Below are 21,252 nucleotides of genomic sequence, written 5' to 3'. Positions count from 1 at the left end.
AATAATAATTTATATTATACTTATTGGGATTTACGAATTACACATGTAATAAGAAATTACTGAAATAAGTTCAAAATTTTTTTGAAACCTGAAGTACGCTTACTGCTTCTGAAAGGGAGCTGAACAATTTTAGAGTTTAGTATTTACCAGATGATTCTGCCTGACAAACGAGCATTAGAATCATTTGTATTTATAATAAATAATATTACAATTCCCATTAATGAGAAACAAAAAACTCTTAGTAATTTTGCTATACGTTAGCAGTACCCACTGTTTACATAAACAGTGAACTGACTGTTAATTTTAAAACAGTTAACATATCAAATTATGGAGCGTGTTCAGCACGTTATGTATTATAATTTATTTCGGACGAGTCTCCTGTTTATTATGGCACGTATCTTGACGTATTACAATTTCAAATAGACAGATATTTTAATTTTAATTTAAAAGTTAATTGAATATCGATATGTGCCAAATTTATTATATTTGCCAAAGATATTGATACACACAGTTTTCTTTCTTAACACATATATTTTTTTGTAAATATACAAACAACAATACAATTTACAATAAATTATTTGTTATTATGGTTATTACAACTACTTATTACAAATAATGGTTTATGCACAAAAGTTTCTTGAACTTAAACATACTACTGAGTTTTCTATCTGATCTGAAACTAAGTCTTTTATTGAAGGTTCGCGGATAGCGACTTAATTTTATGTTGATGCACAGGTACAAGGGAAGCTAAGTAGCTGCTTCATTAAGCATACGAAGATTTTCACCGATGAAAATATCTAACATCCTCGTAGAGATTGTGTGTGTGTTTTTCGTATAGCAAAGCCACATCGGGCTATCTGCTGACCCCACCAAAGTGAATCGAACCCCTGATTTTAGCGTTGGAAGTCCGTTGTACCAGCGGGGAACCTCATATATATACTAACGTCCAAAGTTAATTTACTGAAGTTAAACCGTTTGTAATGTTCGATATCTATAAACGTCCCTTATTAAATATCCGTAGTTTTCCGATTAATAAGCGTTTATCACAGTTATAGCTACCGCGGTTTACAGTATACCGACTGTAACAGATCACCATCGTGTGTTGCGATGGTTACCTTTTATACTTATTAGGTGAGATTCTTGAAAATTCAGCTGTCAGTAATGCTGGCAATCATTGGTATTTCACACACACATATATGTTACTGGTTCTTACACTTGAGAATCTTCTACACATTTAGAGAACAGATGGGACTTCAGCAATACACATTTAAGAATATACGTTACATGCAGTTCCAAATATATGTCAAACTGAAACAATCACAGATATTAAAACAAATATATAATATTAAATCCGTTGCAAGTAACATATGGCTTCGGTCATGGCCCAGTGGTTATTTAACTGCGATTCCAAGGGTCTACAATAAGTGATACGATGCCTTAAAAATACGTTCCGCACTTTGAGGTCATCGGTGCATTAGAAAAGAGATTATCAAATTCTACTATTTGATTACAGTAGCCCAACAGTTGGCGGTAGGTCTACTTAATCTATATATTTTACGAATTATATTTCTTTTTACAAAACTACTGTTTTAAATAAACTCTTGAATTGGAAGCTCATGAAGAAAGCCTTAAAAATATCATTGTTACTATGAGTGAATTATGTTTGATTCAAAAAGGAAAAGAACATTAGCTAATTTAAATGTTTAGGAATACCCAGATATCATTAAAAATGATCTTGCCAAGTTGCATTTCAATAATCAAACAAACAATAAAATACAATCAACTCACACGGTACTGTTCTCGTAACAAATCAACGATGTTTGAGGAGTCATTTTCTAGCACTCCTATTACCGCTCCTTCTAGCAACTCCGATAAACGTTCGTATTCGTGTGCAACAGATTTCAAAACAGCAAATACAACAATGACTTTATTCCGGGATAGTTGATTGTTGAGTTGCTCAACAGACGGATAGTCCTGAAAAGTACCAATCTTAGCTGATTACAGTATTTACACGCATAATAAACAAGATAAATAAAAAAGTGGGAATTTAAAAAGCTACAAGTATAAATGGTAAAAAAGTAAACAAACAAGACTGGAGGTACTGTAGACATTATTTGGTGAGAGCAAAAATAGGATTTTGTGGTTTGATTAAATAATCTCTACAGCATCTTTAGCCTTGTTTTTTTACTTTTTTTAAGATACCGGTTGCAGGTTTTGAAATTTACAATTTTTTATTCATATTGTATGCTGACACTTCTTATGTTCACATATGCGCAAAGGACTACTTGATACGGTAGCTGACTTTAAACATTGTAATGATAATAAACATAGCTGGTAGCTAGCTGATACTGTTCATGATTATTTACCGTAGCTATTGACTATTTGATCGTATTAGTTCAAGATATAAAATGCTAAGCTGTAGTTGAAGATAGTTATGGAGATTTGTTTGAGAATATAGTGAGCATTTATAGTTTATATGTAACTAAATTATCTCAATATATAAAGTATAAGTGAAAAATAAATTACCAGTAGAAAGGTAGCCTTTTCAAATAAAAGATATACGCCTAAAACACCGTTTTAAATACACCTTTGTGTCTTTTAAAGTAATTATAATTATTATAACATGTGGAATAAAATTTAATATCATATGTAATGATTTTTTTTTTACTCCTTCACTCCATACATAACATAAGTGTTCGCTCACTAAAACCACAGATTTTACAGCGTACAAAGCATTGAGTATCTACACGTTACAGTCACTGCATGTTCACCTATTACTGGCTGGTAATGCCTGTTTCATCCTGTATTTAAATTGTTGACAGAAACAATAAATATTGTACAAAGGATAGCTTCAGCGGGTAATAATAATGTTTACACTAAAATTATAATGTGTTTTAGCTTACGTTAAATATAGAAGGTACAAATCGACTTCTCAATATCCATACGAACTTTGCAGCGCCTTGTTTAGTATTCTACAAAAAAGTTTGGGATCAATATATCAAGTCATTTTTCTTGTAGGCTGGTAATTGAATAAAAATAGAAAACGGGCCGTTTTGAGCGGATTTTCTTTTCCTTATAAGTATAATATGCGTGAATTTTTGTGCATTATTATTTGTGTGAAACCTTAACAGTCAATAGTAATGGATTTAAACTGATGTCTGAATTGAATCTTTACTGCTTAAGTTGCTTTTTGCCCGAACGTTTTATTAGAGTTTTACCCAATTCCCTGTGATCCCTATTATGAACCACTATGGTTTGAAGTTATTATTCAGTAATGGTATTTTCCACATATGGTTCTTAAAAAGTAGGGCGCTCAACACAGTTGAGATAGTAATACGTTAACATAGAAACATAATACATCGAAGACTCGTCCGGGATAAATTATAATACGTAACAATACTATACAGTATTTCATTTCATAACAATATCTGTGTAATGACTGAGTCACAAGTTCTGGGAATATTTGTAGCTATCACAGCATGTTTGAATTTCATGTTTTATTTCTTCTGTTTATTTTTTTATTACATAGTAAGTGAAAAACTAAAATAACGTTGTTAACCAATTTCGCTGAGGTGACCGTTTGAAACTGCGTATCCGCTTTTATAAGTGTTATTAACTAGTAGTAATTTGAAAAATCACAATTATGTATTCTAAATACGGCTGGTACGGGTAATAAAACTCTAATTAAAATGAAGTAGAGAACATCGTTTCGACATTCTTAGGTCATTTTCTGTTTAACAAAGAGAGTTTGTGACTGTTGAATACATTTTAAAAAACATGTTTACTTCTTGTAAGTTTCTCGTCATATTGAAATCATTATTGTAGCCCAGGAGTGGGCAGCTTATTTTTCACAGTAACCACAACTGTGGCTAATGAAAACAACGTTCGCCACATTATTAAAAAAAAAGAAAGATGTTAGTTTAAGCAAAATAATTGCATTTAAACTGACCTTCAATGTGAAAATTAATGGGGGTTTTCATCAACAAGTTTCGTGAAATTTGGCTTAATATCTATGCTCAATGAGCATCTTAGCTCTGCCTCTAAATTTATGTCAGTAAGCCGAGATTTGTATCTAGAATTGAGAAAATCCAGAAAATGGTGCCTCACACACCCATGTGGATCCAAACATGGAAAATAATTTTTAAATTGCTATCTTTAAATTTGAAAGATTATAATTTATAGAATAGTGAGCCACATCTCTCTGATAGAACATTTTTGTTTATCTTTAGTATGTTCAACACTTTGCAGGGTAAGCATCTCGTCTTCAAATCCACACTTATCCAAAGACAAAAAAGATGTAATTTCCTAACTGAAAGTCCCGAGGTAACTTGAAATGGACCATGCAAATATTCAAATATCAATTTCAAATTTTTAAATTCGTAGAAACGTGATTCAAATTTTTGAGATAGATTTTTGATCCAGTTTACATAGAGATCATCTTTAACATCAGCGAAATCATAATCCTTATTATTTTCTTAACAACCTGTAGATGGATGAGAGAGCTTCCACTTCTAATATAACTCACAATTTTTACAACAATGACCATCAAGTTTTTCTATTCATCACTTTTAGACATTTGAGTACATTAATTTTCCTGATGCAAAATGCAATGGAAAGATGGCAGCATGGATTCCCATTATTTGCAATTAAATGCTGCTTCAAAAGAGAAACAAATCCTAATTTCGCCCCAGTCACGGTGGGAGCACCGTCTGTTGTGATAAAAATCAATTTTAATTCAGATTGAATTTTTTTGACATTTCAAGAAATTTTTCAAAGATGCTTTTCCACATGTTCGACCTCGTAATCAACATAGGTCAAGCATTTCTTCCCTCAATTGAATATCTGAAGTTATATATCGAACCCACACTATCAACTGTGCAGTGTCACTAAAATCTGTTGACTCATGTAGTGTTAAAGAAAAATACAAACAGTCTTTTAGTTGTTCAAGCAACTGATTTCCTATGTCCTTCGCTAACTCTACCATTCTGCGGACAATTGTTCTTCGACTTAATTGCAAATTATTTACCTTTTGAAGAATATCATCTTTAATTGTTGAATCATAAAATCTCCAACGGAGTTTCAATGACCACAATCAATATTTCTTTTATTAGTTCAGTATCAGAAAATGATTACTTTTTTTTTTGAGCTAGAATCCAAGCTACTTTATAGCTAGCTAACGTAACTAGTTCTGTCGATGATAAAAATCTTTTTAGGCCTCCCTTTTGTTAATGAAGTTGTGCTTTCAGACGGCTAATTTCATTCATATGATTTTTGCTATCAACTGGAAATTTTACATCAAATTCGTTGTGAAAATTGTTAAAGTGTTGCTTAAAGTTTATATATGTAAAATCGGCTGGTATGGGTTGAGAAAATTTTTATGTAGAGAAGCGAACGACGTTTCGACCTTCTTCGGTCATCGTCAGGTTCACAAAGAGAGAAAGAAGTAACTGACTAAAAGCTGACCACGTGTTCGAAGGGGGTTGTGTAATTGAGTGTAGGAATGTGTGACTGCAACTGCAGCATATAATCGAGTGCTTCTGTTTTCCTTTGATATTCAGTGTAATTTAGTAAAATATTCTTCAAAGTGCAGAAATAATATTTCTTGTTTGTATTAACCACAAAGCTACAGAGAGGACTATCCGTGCTGTTCCCACCACGAGCATTAAAACTCGATTCATAGCAAAAAAAGTCCGAAGACATTCCGCTGTACCACTAGGGTAGGAGGGGGTTAAAAATAATAGTTATACTTTTGTTGATATTACACTATAGCTTTACATCAATTACTTTTTAAATGATTAATTTTTGTATAATTTAAGTTTGTTTTCTTAAGCAAAAATCTGGGTTTTCCAACCAAGGATGTCGAAATTCGGATTTTAGCCTTGTAAATCTACATACTTACTGTTGGGCCACTGAAGAGCAAATTTAAATTACTTAATAATGAGTTGCAAAGATGTTGCTTTCAGCATTACATAAAAAGAGAAATAACTGCGTAAATGGAAGCAGATAGCCCGATGTGGCTTAGCTATAAGCAAACCCACACAAACACACATACAAATGGAAGCTGAATACTGAAAAAACAAAATAATGGAATAGATTGTATAAAATAACAAGTAATGCTCTAACTCGATATATTACTGTATACAATACCTTGTTAAATCTTGTTAAATTTAAAGCAACACAATGGGATATCTGTGCTCTGCCCACTACAAGTATCGAAACACGGATTCTAACCTTGTAAGTCTGCAAATATATCTCTGTGCCACTGGGGGTTTAAACAGCTTTATATAAAGTTTTCTAACAATATTTAATGGAGGTTACATCAATGTGCAGTCGATCAGAAATTTTCCTATAGAAATGAAAAAGGTGTTTAATCGGAATTTCAGCCCGCCACTACAACAAATACTTTAGCTGACTAATGATGTTTCTTTGTGTGTCGTTGGTTATTTCAAAGACTGAATTTAGTATGATTTTGGAGCTATGGCAACCACCATGTAAAACGATTTGTTTATTGTCAATTTATGATCAGTGCAGTTAATATTAAGTGTTTTAGACATCGAGGGTAGCATACCCTCTTGTAAAATTAGTAATAATTCCGAACAATCAAAAACAATTTCTGGACTTCAAGAAATTCTTGAACTTACAATGTCTCAAGTCTATACTTACTTGACTCATGCTCATTGTGTAATACCCTTCTTTATTCAGGTAGCATTTAGCATCGTTCGGTTTTACAATGCCAGCAAGCTGGAGATAATAACATAGAATTAAAATTATTGTTTTATTACACTCTATTGATGAAACAAAGTAGCATTATTAGCTACACAACATAATGTTAAAATAAACAATAAAATATCAAAATGAAATACGATGTCTTAGCAAGAATTAGGTGCACTTCTTTAGGGAAATTAGTTAAATCAAATTGAACAAAAGATTGTATTACATTGAAATTACTTTTGAAATGATATAATGTGACAAATGACACACAATTCATCAACTCACATCCTAATACTTTATAAAGGAATAATATATTATAATTACGTACTTAATTTCGTGATGTTTTAAATTATATATAAATTATTAGCTAGGAATTTAAGCCTATAATTGAACAATATATCTACTAAATATTTACACGCTACATAACGGTGATATGTATGCTAAATGGAGAAATAAATATATTATGCCATGATCGCATTGGCATATTTGTCATTTTCCTTTTCTCTCGATCAGGTACCACATGAATGGTTTATTCCAGTTGTCCCCAGTAGGTGGCCGGCGGACCTCATCAGGCTCTCGAAAGTTTGAATTATGATTTACACTCACTATAATCGGATACTGCAAAAGTAAACAAAACTGTATTTGAGGAATAACGTCTTCCCCAATAAACTGAGGTACGGATCTTGGTTTTGTAATCGTCATTTGAAGTGGTCCAATGTGGAAAGTATTTGGGGACCTTTCGTTTACTCTTTGTTATTATTAGAATAATAAGTAAATATGTACACCATTTGAGTCAAACGGCATAACACAGACTTAATTAAACAGACACCAAAAGCAGCAACAATAATATACGTTAAACAGGGAAAGTGGACACATTCAAACATTACATTATCTTTCCATACGTTTAAACTAAGCTCTTACCAGGACATGCTGGTTAAACCAATATAGTTCAGTATACCTTTCCATCCCCAGCAGAATGGGATTTCGAAGCAGTAGCAAACAAAATTATTTTTCTGGATATTTTCTTCCACCCTATGGATTTCTAAAAAACGAAATAAATTGCGTTTAATCTTTTACATAATAGTAAAATGTAGTTAATTATTTCGTACGAATATTCCTTTAAAAAAAAAGAATGTTTACACTAATCTTGCAGTAAAATGTTGTGTCTGAGCTAGGAGTAATGTTAAAATATCTCTCATTAGAGTAAGATATGTTTGTTTTACAAGCGCAAAGCTACAAAAATAGGTTATCTACACTTTGTCCACAATAGGGAATCAAACCACGAAGTCAGGCGTTGTAAATATTTAAACTTAACGTACTCCCACTGGGAGATATTTGAATAGTGAAATGTAGATGAATAAGTTAAATTAAATACATATGAATATTATCCGAACAATAAACAATTGCAATGACATCAAGTATAAATATTTTAATACCACTGGATAAAAATAAGCTAAACCTATTGACAGACGACATTAATTTGAAGCAAATAATTTAATTAATAAAGCGTATATATTCACTGTCTTCCTTCTCTATACTATGGAAAACGTTTGATTTAAAGAAACGTATTAACAATTTTGATCAACATCGCGGGCGCAACAGAGTTAAGTTTATTGTATTCTAAGTCCAGAGTTCTATCCCTTTCGGTAGACACAGCAGATAGTTTAATGTAGTTTTATTCTAAAAATAACAAAAATATTAGAACAGCTCGATTAAGAACGCGGTTAGAATGCCACATCTGACACAGTAGGAGCTCGAACGTTTTTAAATCTCCTAATTATTATCCTTTCTACATTCTCTGGTGATTCTTCTGAACTAGGTGAAATATTTTATTCACTTAGCTAAGGTTCACTTTTGGTAAAAGCTAGGATACAAAATTTAACTTTTCTTTGAGAAAAGTAAATTATGGATAAGAAAACCTCTATCAGCTATCACTTCATTTATAGGAATAATGACATAAATTTTACTGTTTCTAATTTTCATCGTATCACTTGCTCGTCTTCCAAGTGCCCTAGTGATTAGCATTATTAGTCCTATAAGTGATACCATGACAAAATATTTAGTATTACTGTGATAATTGTAATTAATAGAAGTATTGTGTCTGTTTGTTTAAGTTTGTGGGTTTTTGACAAGTGTTTCTACACAGTTAATATTACAGATTATGTGTGTATAATTTTCACAAAAAGCATTTTAATAATATTCTTGGTGCATTTCTCTGGGAAGCCAGATTATTAAATCTTTTGATTCTTTCAAAAGAACCGAAATCCGTCTTTTAAATTAATAACAACTGACTACTTGAAATCCCAAATCTATGGCAGTTATCGCATTTTAGATGTTAAACAACATCTAAATGACTTAAACAAGTCATTAAAATAGGCATCATTTGATGGTAGTTAAAAGTGTTTATCTGAGTTATAGTATTGACGAAGGTTAAATAAAAGACTTGCTTTCCCACACCTATGTGAAGGAAACATTCGAGTCAAACATTGCTTTTCTTCATATGGTCATATGGCCCTTCTTTTAACTTTTTAGAGGTTGAAATTTTGAGTAATGGTCATTTACCAAAAAAATCACATTCTTGCCACCATATATTTTTAGTTAATTTCTCTTTCATATATTTTTCACTTTTTATTCTTACATTACTTTTGGGGTCATATTTGAACAAAACATATGTATTTTAAACATCATATTGTTAACATCGTTAATCTCATTTAGTGATTCAGCAAATTATATCAGCTTCTATTTTTCAAAATTTTTCTACCAGGTTTATCTCCTTCCTCTGATGTTTTTCTATCAGTTTACATTTCACCCAAATATGTTCTGAACAAACCCAAAATGATATTAGTAAGTTTTTTCTATTGGTAACTTCGATCCGTTCTAGCTCAGTGGTAACGTTGTCTGACCCACAGTACGAAAAACACAAAAGAATCCTCCTAAGTCAAAGTATGTCATTCACATCTGGATTCATCCTAAATACTAAATTTGTGATGGTTATTTGAACAGCCATTTACAGCACATCAGCTTTTGTCGCATTTTTTGTATTTGATTTCACTTTGGCCAGGTGGATAGGACGCTTGACTCGCAATTTGTGAATCGCGGATTCGTATCCCAGTCCTGCCAAACATTTTCATCCTTTCTGTCATGGGGACATTATAACGTGATGGTCAATTCCACTTTTAGTTGGTAAAAGAGTAGCCCGAGCGTAGGCAGTGTGTAGTGATGACTAATTGCCTTCGTTTAGTTTTTCACTACTAAATTAGGGAGGAGTAGCGCAAATAGTCTTAATGTAGCGTTGCATGAAGTTCAAATTATTTCGCTAGCTGTTGTTCACACGAAAAATCAAGGCAACGTCGAAAATATGAACCGATAGCGACAGAAGCGCTTTGACTTTCGTTCATGAATTTTCATTTTATTCATGGCAGAAAATCACGTGAGTGTTCAATGATGGCCCTCATGAACACTATGCAATGGGTCAATAAACCCATCTTTGAATATGTTTCTTTTGGACTTTATGTTAGCCATGATTTATCCGTTTGTTTGGAAAGTGTTAATTACACCTATGTAGTAACTTCTAAATGTGACGTTATTATGAAGCTTCTTATTAAATAAGCTCTTGAAAGTCATGGTTCTCATGTGTATACGTTAAACATTCTTCAAACAAAAACAACACTAACTTATATGTGGCTACGTTGTCATTTGGATGCCTATATTATTATGTGGCAGATGTAACCATACGGCTTTTTATCTATCTCTGTACCAAGGTTTGGGGCATCAGATACCATAGTTGAAGACTGCAAGGTGAAATCAATCTAGTAGGTGTAGCTATACGGTCTTTATCTATCTGTATACCAAGATGTGGGTTATTAAATATCGTATTTGAAAACTGTAAAATGAAATCAATCTGGCAGACATGGTCATATGGTCGTTTTTTATCTAAGTACCCAGATAGTGGGTTATTAGATATCGTATTTGAATACTGAGAAATGATCAATTTGGTAGGTGTGGTCATACGGTTTGTATCCAACTGTGTACTAAGTTAATAATCATTTGATGTGATGAAACTTGGTAAATAAACTGTCTCTGCCAGAAATTGAAATTACATTACCTGAGAGACAGGAAAACTACGTAAAGTTTTAAGTTTTAATTCTTGTCAAATTTATAACTAAAATCAGTTTCTTAATAAATTATTCACAGTTTACACAGTTCGTAATCACCCAACTAATAAAACATACTCAGTTCAACGATACATGGGAAAATTAATAGTTTTATCACTCAGATAATCCAAAACAATTAAAACGGAATACGGTACTTGACATTAAGGTAATGCATTATAAGTATTTGAGAAGTATACCATTTACGTTGCTTGTATATTCATGAGTTTTAAATGTGAATCATACAAGTACTAACTGCTACGTTGTTAAACGTACTATAATTAGTGCTAAAGTTGTTAATTCATGAATGAGGCTTATACGTTACAAAAGTAGCCGAGAAAATATACCCTACAAACTGTAGCTTGCATTAGGGCATCAAATCCACCTTCGGGATCGTCCAAATTTGCTGACAGAGAGGCGCTAGCAACAGTCTCCTATATAACAATAAGGTTATCAGTGGTAATTTACTGCAATAAAAAAAACGTTTACTGAACTACAGTGTGACATTTCTGCTAACTTAAAATATCGTGTTTAAATACAGTTAGAAGGTTATGCGTGATCTCTAAGGAATTTAAATAGTTTTTACAATTATATACATTAATTGCGCTACATTTCGACTTAGAGGCATTTCAGTTAAATTATTTCAATTATTCGTTCAGATTTGTCTACAAAGTTGAGGTGTATTGACCAACAACTTCAAAACTAATGATTAATTTAAATATAAAAAGCATCAAGAACTAAAGTTTTGAGTGAACAACAAACATCAACAGCTAGTAATAAAACAACCTTATATAAATTATGGGTTTACTAGAAATGCGCAATATAAAACGTTCATTTATATTCATAATTCTGACATTAAATATAATAGTTATTTCCTACATTTTCAATAAATAAAACAAGAAATATCTCTGTGAATGTCTGCAGTTCCCCAACTGCTGATATAAATGGCCGATCACTTCACTAAACATTCACTGATTTATCCATCAAGATAAAACTTACCTTGAACTTAATGGTATCTCCAGTCAAGGGCAAATGATTTTTAAATCCATAAGGCCTGGCGCAGCTCATGTCGCTCTTATAGCAAGGATTTTGCAAACTAAGGAACAAAATGTGTAATTGGAATATAAATTTACCAGGTATAATATAAATCATGAAAAAAAAAGTAACAGGTCTGAATTAATTAAGCAAAAGCATATTAACCTATCAGGTTTGAGGTGTCTTTGTAATGCAAATAAGTGAATATGACACTTAAAATAAAGAGGTGTCGGTTTGAATTTCCGTCAACCAAAGATAACCCCCTTTTAAGCCATGGGGGTGTTATATTACGATTAATCCCACTATTCACTGGTAAAAGAGTAGCCCAAGAGTGGTGGTGATGACTAGCTGCTTTCCTTCTAGTCTTACATTGCTGAAGTAGGGACGGCTAGTAGAGATAGCTCTCCTGTAGCTTTGCGCGAAATTCAAAAACAAATAAACGATTGCGAGCCGAGCGCCATAACCACCAGACCATATCACGCTCAAAAGTTTCAGAATCGTTAATTCAGATACAAATTTTGAGAATAGCATATTGTTCTGTGAAATTAAATTTTCTAAAAAACACAATTTGATATTGAGCATGAATCGAACCGGCGACTATTTTAACGCACAAGATTACAATGCAGAAAATCCTTTTTTTTTTTTTTTAGGATTGAATATGAACAAAGTCTTCAGTCTTTAGTTCGCCTGGAAAAAAATTCTTCCGTGTAATGAAGTGACTAATATTCCATTCCACTGCAGCTTATAAACAAGAACACACACGTGTGTCAAAAAAAAAAAAAACACAGTAGAGAAATACACTTCTTATTAATTCTGTATGGATGTCACAAAATACCAAACACAGGTGCGTGCTTGTTCTTTTCCCCCGCTAGTAGAGCGGTAAGTCTACGGATTTACAACGTTAAAATTAGGGGTTCGATTCCCCTCGGTGGGCACAGCAGATAGCTCGATGTGTTTTTGCTATAAGAAAAACACAAACTGCTTGTTCTTGAACTTTCTACTTACTATAACCGGTTTATTCCTTTAGTCACTGTTGATAATGTTTTCACGTTCTTTCTTTTTGTTATTCTGTTTGGTAATACTCAACAATACACATTGTCGCTTGACAACAAAACTATCAACTGATTGTCCTTAGGCCAGCTATAGTGTTTATATTGAATGGTTGAATATCAATGTTAAATTGTTTGAAAGGTTTGTTTTTGTTTTATATTTTTGACAGTTTTGGTGATAAAATAGCAAATAGTTTAATTCAGGAGATTCATAACGTCAAAAGAAAAATAAAGTTTACCAAGTAGTGTTTCAGCTAACCCTTACATTACGCTTACGCATTAAATAAGACTACAAATAGGCCTACTATTACTAACATTATACAGTAAGTGTTTAGAAACGTTTAAATGATGAATAAATGATAATTAATAAATGTTAGTTTGGTATTTAACACACACATTATCTACTTGGCTTTAGAACATAAAGAAAAATAAACATTCATTATTCCGAATAAATTTTCAATTCTTTTTGACTGCACAAAGAATAAAAGATATTGGGTTATGCACTTAATTTTGTTCATGATAACATTTCATTTTTTTCTGTGTAGTTTTTACTAAAAATGTGGTGATTAAAGGATTTTTAGAGATTGATGAAATAAGTAAAGAGCAGGTACATTTTGAAGATACAGATAAATTCATTCTAGTTAAATTTTATAAGTTACGTTATTCGTTCAACAATAGTTTCCCGTATTTTTTGATGAGCGTTTATACTAGTTTTATATAAAGTTAGAGTAGCCTAAGAGTTGGCGATGGGTTGTGATGATTAGCTGCCTTCCCTCTAGTCTTACACTGCCAAATTAAGGACGGCTAGCGCAGATAGCCCTCGTGTAGCTCTGCGCGAAATTCAAACCAAACCAATCTTTATTTGTTGCCCATGGCAGTTGCAAGCAATAAAACTAATGTTTAACAAAGAACTATATTTATTTGTTATATGTGGTAATTACAAGCAATGAAAGCTAATGTTTGACACGATAACTATTTTTATTTGTTATTCATAGCAATTACAAGCACTAAAAACTTTCTGATATTCTAAACATATATGAACCTGTTTGTTTATAATAGTTTTTGTTTATAATCATAATATAATAGGTGGACCTTTCGAAGCGCTCCGGTTACAGGGTTTCTATTTCATTTTAAACAACAAAAACTAATGTTTAATATATCATTTTCTTCATTTCTTAACTATAACAAGCTAAGAAAGAATAATTTTTTATCATCAAATTGTATTTACTTCTTAATTATAACAATCACACACCACAACAAGTAACGCTTAGCAACGATATATAGAAACAGAAAAAAACAATAGTGTTACTTGAAAATCGTAATTAAATAAAATTTATACCTTTCTGAAACCATGTCTACAAATGGCATGGCGACTTTATCAACGAAGGAACCAAAGCCGAGCTGAACGTTTTTCGTAATGTTTTTCATGATTTGAGCTGAAACAAAGATGACTAATTATGTACTGTAATTGTAAGCATTCAGTGTGATAAAATGAAAAAGTAATTACAAATTGTTTTTATGACAAAGAGCTTCAACAATATATGGTTTTGTATGTCATCAAAACTCGTATTCTTTTGGAAAGATTCGCCTTCATAAACACGCAAAGAAAATATCAGCCCACTAACGTGAACATATTTATTTATGTGGAGTCTGAAAAATCAATCAATAAAAATATTTGGTAACATTTGTTCACATCCTCGTCACCTTGCGAGATATAACTGAGAAATTTCCCTGTATATGAACAACTATTCAGGGAATGTTGAAACATTGACAAGTATTAGATACGAGTTGTTAACAACACAAGTTACTACTGAAAGAGGTGGCCACTAAGACGAAAACTTCTAACACTTACTACTGTGACATTTAGATAATAGGCAGACTAATGAAAGGTAAAGAATTTTGCGATAGTTGGTCAGTAGGTGAACTGATAATATTGACGGTTGTTATATACATGTGAATTATAGCCACACCCCAGACCTTACAAATCAGTAGTTTAGCAAACATGCAAAGTTTAGGAAAACTACCAAGAATTAGGATAGTGGAACATGTAAAAAAGCATTGTTCTAGTGACATGAAAAGATAGAAGAGAGGCATAGGAGCATGCAAGGGAAGCGTTATTCTTATGTCCATAAAAACACGTGAGAAAGGCATTGTTCTAATGTTAATAAGATCATGCAAGAAAGATATTATTCTAATATTCATAACAGTTGTCATCACTTCATAAACCTGAGTACTAAATTAACGTAAAGAAATATAAACTAATCAACATCGTCTTAAAAAAAACAGAGAATAGCCTGCTAACAATAACTAAGTTTAATTTATTATATTTGTGTATTCGTCTGGAATAAATAGCGATTTCATATATTTTACTTAGGATTCCATTTTTACTTGGTAAACAAAGTAACATGCAAGATTTTTACTCAGCATGATCGAAAAATTAAGTTCCCAAAATAATAAAAAAATGAAATACTCGAATGTATTCAAAATCGCGATAGCTGAAAGTCATGGTACCTAAAGAAAGAACAATTTTTATTAAGCGAACTATCTGAATTCCGATAAGAACGTGTTTGAAATACCTAAAACTTTAAGATTAAAAAATACCAATCATAGAAAATTTGAATACTAAGCTGCTAATTAAATAGGACAATAGTTTTAAAAGAAACAGAAAGAAAATGTTAACCAACTCTTTATATTTTCGATGGTGGAAGTGTTTTTATTCTTGTTTTTGCTCACAATTAATTTTTGACTAGACTAATATTAATTTTCGGTTACAGAAAGCTATACATTTAGACCAAATCTAAAAAGAAGCTTGGCAATCAATATACTTAACTGATACATTTTTCATACGTCTCTACCTATAAATATTACAATACATTATTTCTTCAGTTGGATAGTCTCGCTGTTGACAATATTTATGCCCATAATCCCAATAATATAGTATCACGAAGTTCAAAAGCTTAAAAGAGATAGGTTAGTTCAAAATACCTATATTAAGTTAACAATGTAAAACAGTTTTCACAAATAGAAGTATACTAATGAACAATAAATAAAATTAAAAAAGTAATGACATTTGATATACTAAGTGATTTAATCAGTTCTGATAATGAAACTAACAATAAACAAACTAGAGAGCACTTCTGTCATGCACCTTGATTATATTGGGCTCTTTAAAAAATACAAAAATGTGTCTGTATGTTTGTCGCTATCAACGGACACGGATCATTTTTGACAGAACAATAAGGAAGATAATTTTACATATGCCCACCAAGTTTATTAAACTTTGATCATTTTTGACTGAGTTATAGGACAAAAATAGTGTGAAAAATTGGTCTCCAGATTAACAAATTGCTTTTTTTTCATGACCTTTCAATAACCTTTACCTTTGATCTTGATCATCCAAAACCTAATCACTTCTAAGTTGGATCATAGTCCAAATTTATAGTAACTGCCATCAAGATACAATAAGCCGTTGACGAGAAACCTTGCTGACAAAAACACACCCACACAGGGGTGAACACATAATCTCCCGTCACCTTCAGTGGTGGAGGTAATAATGTATAGTATATTGAACACAAGAACAATACAAATTATTTCCTACAATTCTCAACAGTATGCAGGTTGTAAGGAAATAAAACAATACTTATCGAAACTCAGTAATGAAAAATAATTGCATCGTAAAATAAGATAAAAAATCCCGCACAAATAATTTAAGTTCAACAAGGCATAGATCGACATTTTTGTTTGATAAAAAATGACTGGACACAAATCTTCTGTTCACCAGTTTGTAGAAAATTCTCTGAAAAGTTGTTACTCACCTTCAGCACAGATCAAATTATTTACTTTTTAAAATATTCTTTACCTGATAAAGTAAACCTAAAATTTAATTAATATTTAAAATATAATAAAATAAAATAAGAAAAAAATTATTTTTAATTTCAATTTTTTTAGGATGGTAAATAAATGTAAATCTGAAAAAATTAGTGCCCATTTTCTTGTAACTTTTTGTAAGCAAAGCGTAAGAATTAGTTTATGAAATACATATATTAAAAATGATATAGAATCAAGCATTAAAATAATGTACGTGAAAAGAGCTGAGCTTCTTATTCTAATGATAGTAACTGACAAGAGGACACACATCAGAATCAATTCTGACAACATTTATTTCGTTATGCTATAATACTACAGGAACAAAAGAAAAACGTTAAATAACAGTCTCAAAAAATGGTTCCCCGATTAAGCTTAGGAGCCCCAATCAAGTTGATAGAAAGAGCTTATCTCTTCCCTGCACCTCAATAAAAATATTGGATTACAAAAAACCCATGAGTCAGTCATTTTCTGCATCTCACAAGAAGTTTTGCTTTGTCTGGCTGTCATTTATGCTTTTATATAATGACACCTTCTCTGAATCTTAAAGAAAGAGGTGTTCGGGTAATTTCAAAACAAATTTTGTTGCTGTAGTTTTAAAAAAAATCAAATATTTAAGGCCGGAACTAAGTTAAATTAACTAAATTAAGTACTCGGTTGTGACATTATTTGACAGAACCTGGAAGCAGTTTTAAACCAGCTAATCGTTAACAGCTGTGATGAATACAGCATAAGTTAGGCACTGATTGTTTTCGTTTCGATACGTGATCTGAGATTTTTATTTTTAAATTGTTGAAACAGAATAACTTACCACTTAATATACAATTTTCTTATCCTTATACAACACTTTAAAAGCTATTTCAAATGTCAACTTTCATGAATTCTAAATATTGTCCAGCACAAAGTTACCACGGGCTTTTAAATATTATAGATAGCATACACTCAAATCAGGTAATTAAGTCACAACACGTCAGCATTTACACTGAATATGGTTAATTTGCTTCTTAAGTTCTAACTCTTCCTAAATTACAGAAAATTGTTAGCATAGTATAATCACACGTTTAAATTAGTGTCAGGATGATACCAGAAATACAGTAACATGATAAGCACATGTGCTACACATAAAAGTAACATATAAAAGAATGGTTTATCCTAAGGTCTTAGATTCGTACTTATGTATTTCAGATTAGTTTGTCATTCTTTATTTGCTGAATATGGAAATAGTTTATAAACGTTACAACCTTTATCACTTTGGTATAAAGATGATTGATGTTTCATTGTATTATTACTTTATTTATTTGATTTCAAAACCTGTTGACCTAGTCTCATAACACTTAGTCACCTAACCACTCAATTTTTACAAAATTTGTTAAAGGTAATGGTTAAATATTTTTTTAATTAAATATTTTTAATCAGCACTCGCAATGTAAACGGTAGACTCAGGAGATAGCCAGATGTGGCTTTGCTATAAGGAAACACACACACATGCAATTTAAATCCAGCCCAACTTTACAACACAGTTAAGATTTTTTTTTTCAAGCGATAATAACGATTACACTATTAGTGGGAGTGACCATTCTTATGCTAGAATCACTAAATTCTAAGCATGAATCCTGTTCAATTGCTGACCAACAACAGGATGTGGAGTTCCTAATGTATCAGAAGTTCTCAGTACAACATGCGCTGAATGTGAGAATGAAAGAGCCAATTGCCATTTACAAATTTCAGTCAGTTCGCAAGGACAAACTCAGTGTTATTTCTAAGCATGCAAAATTAATTCACAATGATCAGAAGAGGAGTAGTGTAAAGAATACCTTTGTTATGCTCTAATACTTGTGTTTAATATGCCTTTATCATATTTCTAGCTTAATTCCTAATATCCTAAAGAGATTAAGCTTTTATAAATATTTCATTCAACACCACCTTACAAACGATTTATTCCAGTCAAAACGTTTTATTTTGAAGGACAAGTTTTCACAGAAAGCTCAGTACGTTGTTTTAAACCGATTTAGCAAATACAAATCAGCTCGTCACGTGACAATAAAACCGATATAAAGTAACAGTGGAATGGAATGTATCAGTACTACATTTCAACAATGCTTGGTGTATCGTAGGTAGTGTGATGCCGACAAAAAGTAATTGTTTTTGGGAGGAATACGTAACAACCCTTTCCGACGTGAAATATTCATACACTTAGATCATAGACGTGTTTATATTGGGGATTTAGAATTTCTAAAGGGGATAACCCTTCTCTGTAATGGCATTGATGAAAATGGGAATAAGGACCAACTTGAGTCACCTGTACCATCTACAGACAGAAATTTGCAACAAAATGTTCCAAAGCCGTGGTAAGCCAATTAAGGCGTCTTATAACAGATGAGAATCCAAAAACAAAATAAACCAGATAATGCATTATTTTAATTGCACTTTAAAACAACTCATGCACGTAGTATTCGCTAGGAAAATGAAGTTTTACTGCAACACTATTGATGCTTTTTTACGGTTTATTTTTTGAAAATTTTGACTAGAAATAAAATCAGTGATTGAAAAATGGGAACACATTCAATCATCTTAGGTTAATCTCAATGTTTTAGAGAAAATACCTGTACATTTTAAGCTGTAAATGTAAACTACAATATAAATTGAGCTAAAATACGTGAAAAATTCATAAGAAAAAAACATAATAACCAATATTTTCAATAGCTTCAACAACTCGTTCCTTGTGTTTTGTCATGGAAAATGTGAAATCCATCAAATAATACAGATCCACCGGATAGTCTTCTGCTTGCATGAAGGTAATTTTGAACTTCAAAGGAGAATCTGTGTGAAATAAATAAAATGGAAGTTTGCATGCAGGAAATGGCAAACAAAGAGAGAAGATAGTATACATGTTATTTTTCCATGGCAATATACTATGCAACATTCTCAGGAGAACAACATATAATATAATATCATTTAGTCTTTTGAAGTACACAATGTTTCAAGCAAGGCGTATTGTATTAAAATCAAACTACTGATTAAAAAAACATTCAATTTATCAAGAACTATAAAAGTAGTTAATATGATGACAATCCTATCATAATTCTAGCCTGGATAATTAGAGTTGATTTTGATAGAAAAATGGAGCTGTCTTTTACAACATTTCATCAGTGACAATTTAAAAGCAATAAAATCGTGAAAAGTATTTTAAAACATTGACATGTGTATAAACAAATTAATACACTCAGGTCAACTCCTTAGAGGCACAGCGGAATGTCTGTGGACTTGCAGCGCTAGAAATCGTGTTTCGTTACCTGTGGTGGGCAGAGCAAAGATTGCTATAAGACTATTTTTGTAACAGATATTGAGAATAATAGTAGATCTAGCTTTAAAAATAGCAGTGCCAGAAATGAGAAAAGGATATTTCCAAAATAAAAGAAAAAGGAGAGAAGCGTGCTATTAAATCAAAGTTTGTGACCCGAATGACAAATGATTTGTGACCTTTGATGTAAGATAATCTCTGATTTAAATAGTACATGATCTCCTAGTCCTTGAGGGTCACAGACCTGTTGCTACATCCATCATTCATTTAATTTCTGTAACTCCAAATGTTAGCCTTCTTACAAGCTGAATGATAGCAACATTTTATTTGAATCTTTCGATTTCAATGGGCATTGAGACAAAACGTTTTCTACATGCCTGTTAGGTAATTTTAGTTCAATACCACATTGGTGTATAAGGTTTCTAGCTTTTGTTTGTTTAACATCAGCACGAACCTGAACGTATTTTATGTTGACAAAGATAATTAAAAATAGAGGTAAGATAGTTAAACATACAATGCATCCGTCTACGTCAAAGTCAGAAGGCCCAAGGTTAACATGGCTATATTACAAGTTAGCGATGATACACACAGAGCAGTGTAATTTCGTGATTAACGTTTTGGACTTGCAAATGGAAGGTTTCAGGTTCGAAGCTCACTCGTGCTTAATCGTTGTCTCTTTCAGTAAAACACTCCACTCAACTTTTTCTTCAGTCTACCCAGGTATAAAAATGGGGCACTTCCTAGTAGCTGAAGATAAATCTTGGATACCGTTTAGGGTTGTGTGAAAATATTTTAATCTGTTTATGTGACAGAAAAGAGGAGTTAAGCAACGGTATCATGTGCTGTAAAGCACAGAAAAAATAAAATATTTAACTTAGTGTTTGTTTTTTGTTTTTGAATTTCGCACAAAGCTACTCGAGGGCTATCTGTGCTAGCCGTCCCTAATTTAGCAGTGTAAAACTAGAGGTAAGGCAGCTAGTCATCACCACCCACCGCCAACTCTTGGGCTACTCTTTTACCAACGATCAGTGGGATTGACCGTCACATTATAACGCCCCCACGGCTGAAAGGTAACTTAGTGTTATGCAGACATGTACGAACTTAAACTGGTAATGTTTGCTATATCTATGGAACATTCATG

At 32.0% G+C, this 21,252-nt stretch overlaps 1 protein-coding gene across 5 annotated transcripts in view; it reads right to left on the bottom strand.

Moving 5' to 3' along the window:
- LOC143230328 (integrin beta-PS-like) overlaps positions 1 to 21,252 on the bottom strand; it is an 88,940-nt gene that overhangs the window by 30,125 nt on the left and 37,563 nt on the right. For all 5 annotated transcript variants that reach the window (XM_076463686.1, XM_076463682.1, XM_076463684.1 and 2 more), the window contains exons 6-12: positions 19,499 to 19,630; positions 14,286 to 14,382; positions 11,862 to 11,958; positions 11,210 to 11,296; positions 7,670 to 7,753; positions 6,664 to 6,741; positions 1,789 to 1,974 (exon numbers count right to left, since the gene is read on the bottom strand). In XM_076463686.1, the coding sequence (XP_076319801.1) occupies positions 1,789 to 1,974; positions 6,664 to 6,741; positions 7,670 to 7,753; positions 11,210 to 11,296; positions 11,862 to 11,958; positions 14,286 to 14,382; positions 19,499 to 19,630 (761 nt within the window). The remainder of the gene's footprint in view (positions 1 to 1,788; positions 1,975 to 6,663; positions 6,742 to 7,669; positions 7,754 to 11,209; positions 11,297 to 11,861; positions 11,959 to 14,285; positions 14,383 to 19,498; positions 19,631 to 21,252) is intronic.

This window comes from Tachypleus tridentatus, chromosome 10, assembly GCF_004210375.1.
Source record: "Tachypleus tridentatus isolate NWPU-2018 chromosome 10, ASM421037v1, whole genome shotgun sequence".
Lineage (NCBI taxonomy): Eukaryota > Metazoa > Arthropoda > Merostomata > Xiphosura > Limulidae > Tachypleus > Tachypleus tridentatus.
The sequence above is the reverse complement of the archived record's forward strand: the minus strand, read 5'-3'. Positions and strand labels throughout refer to the sequence as shown.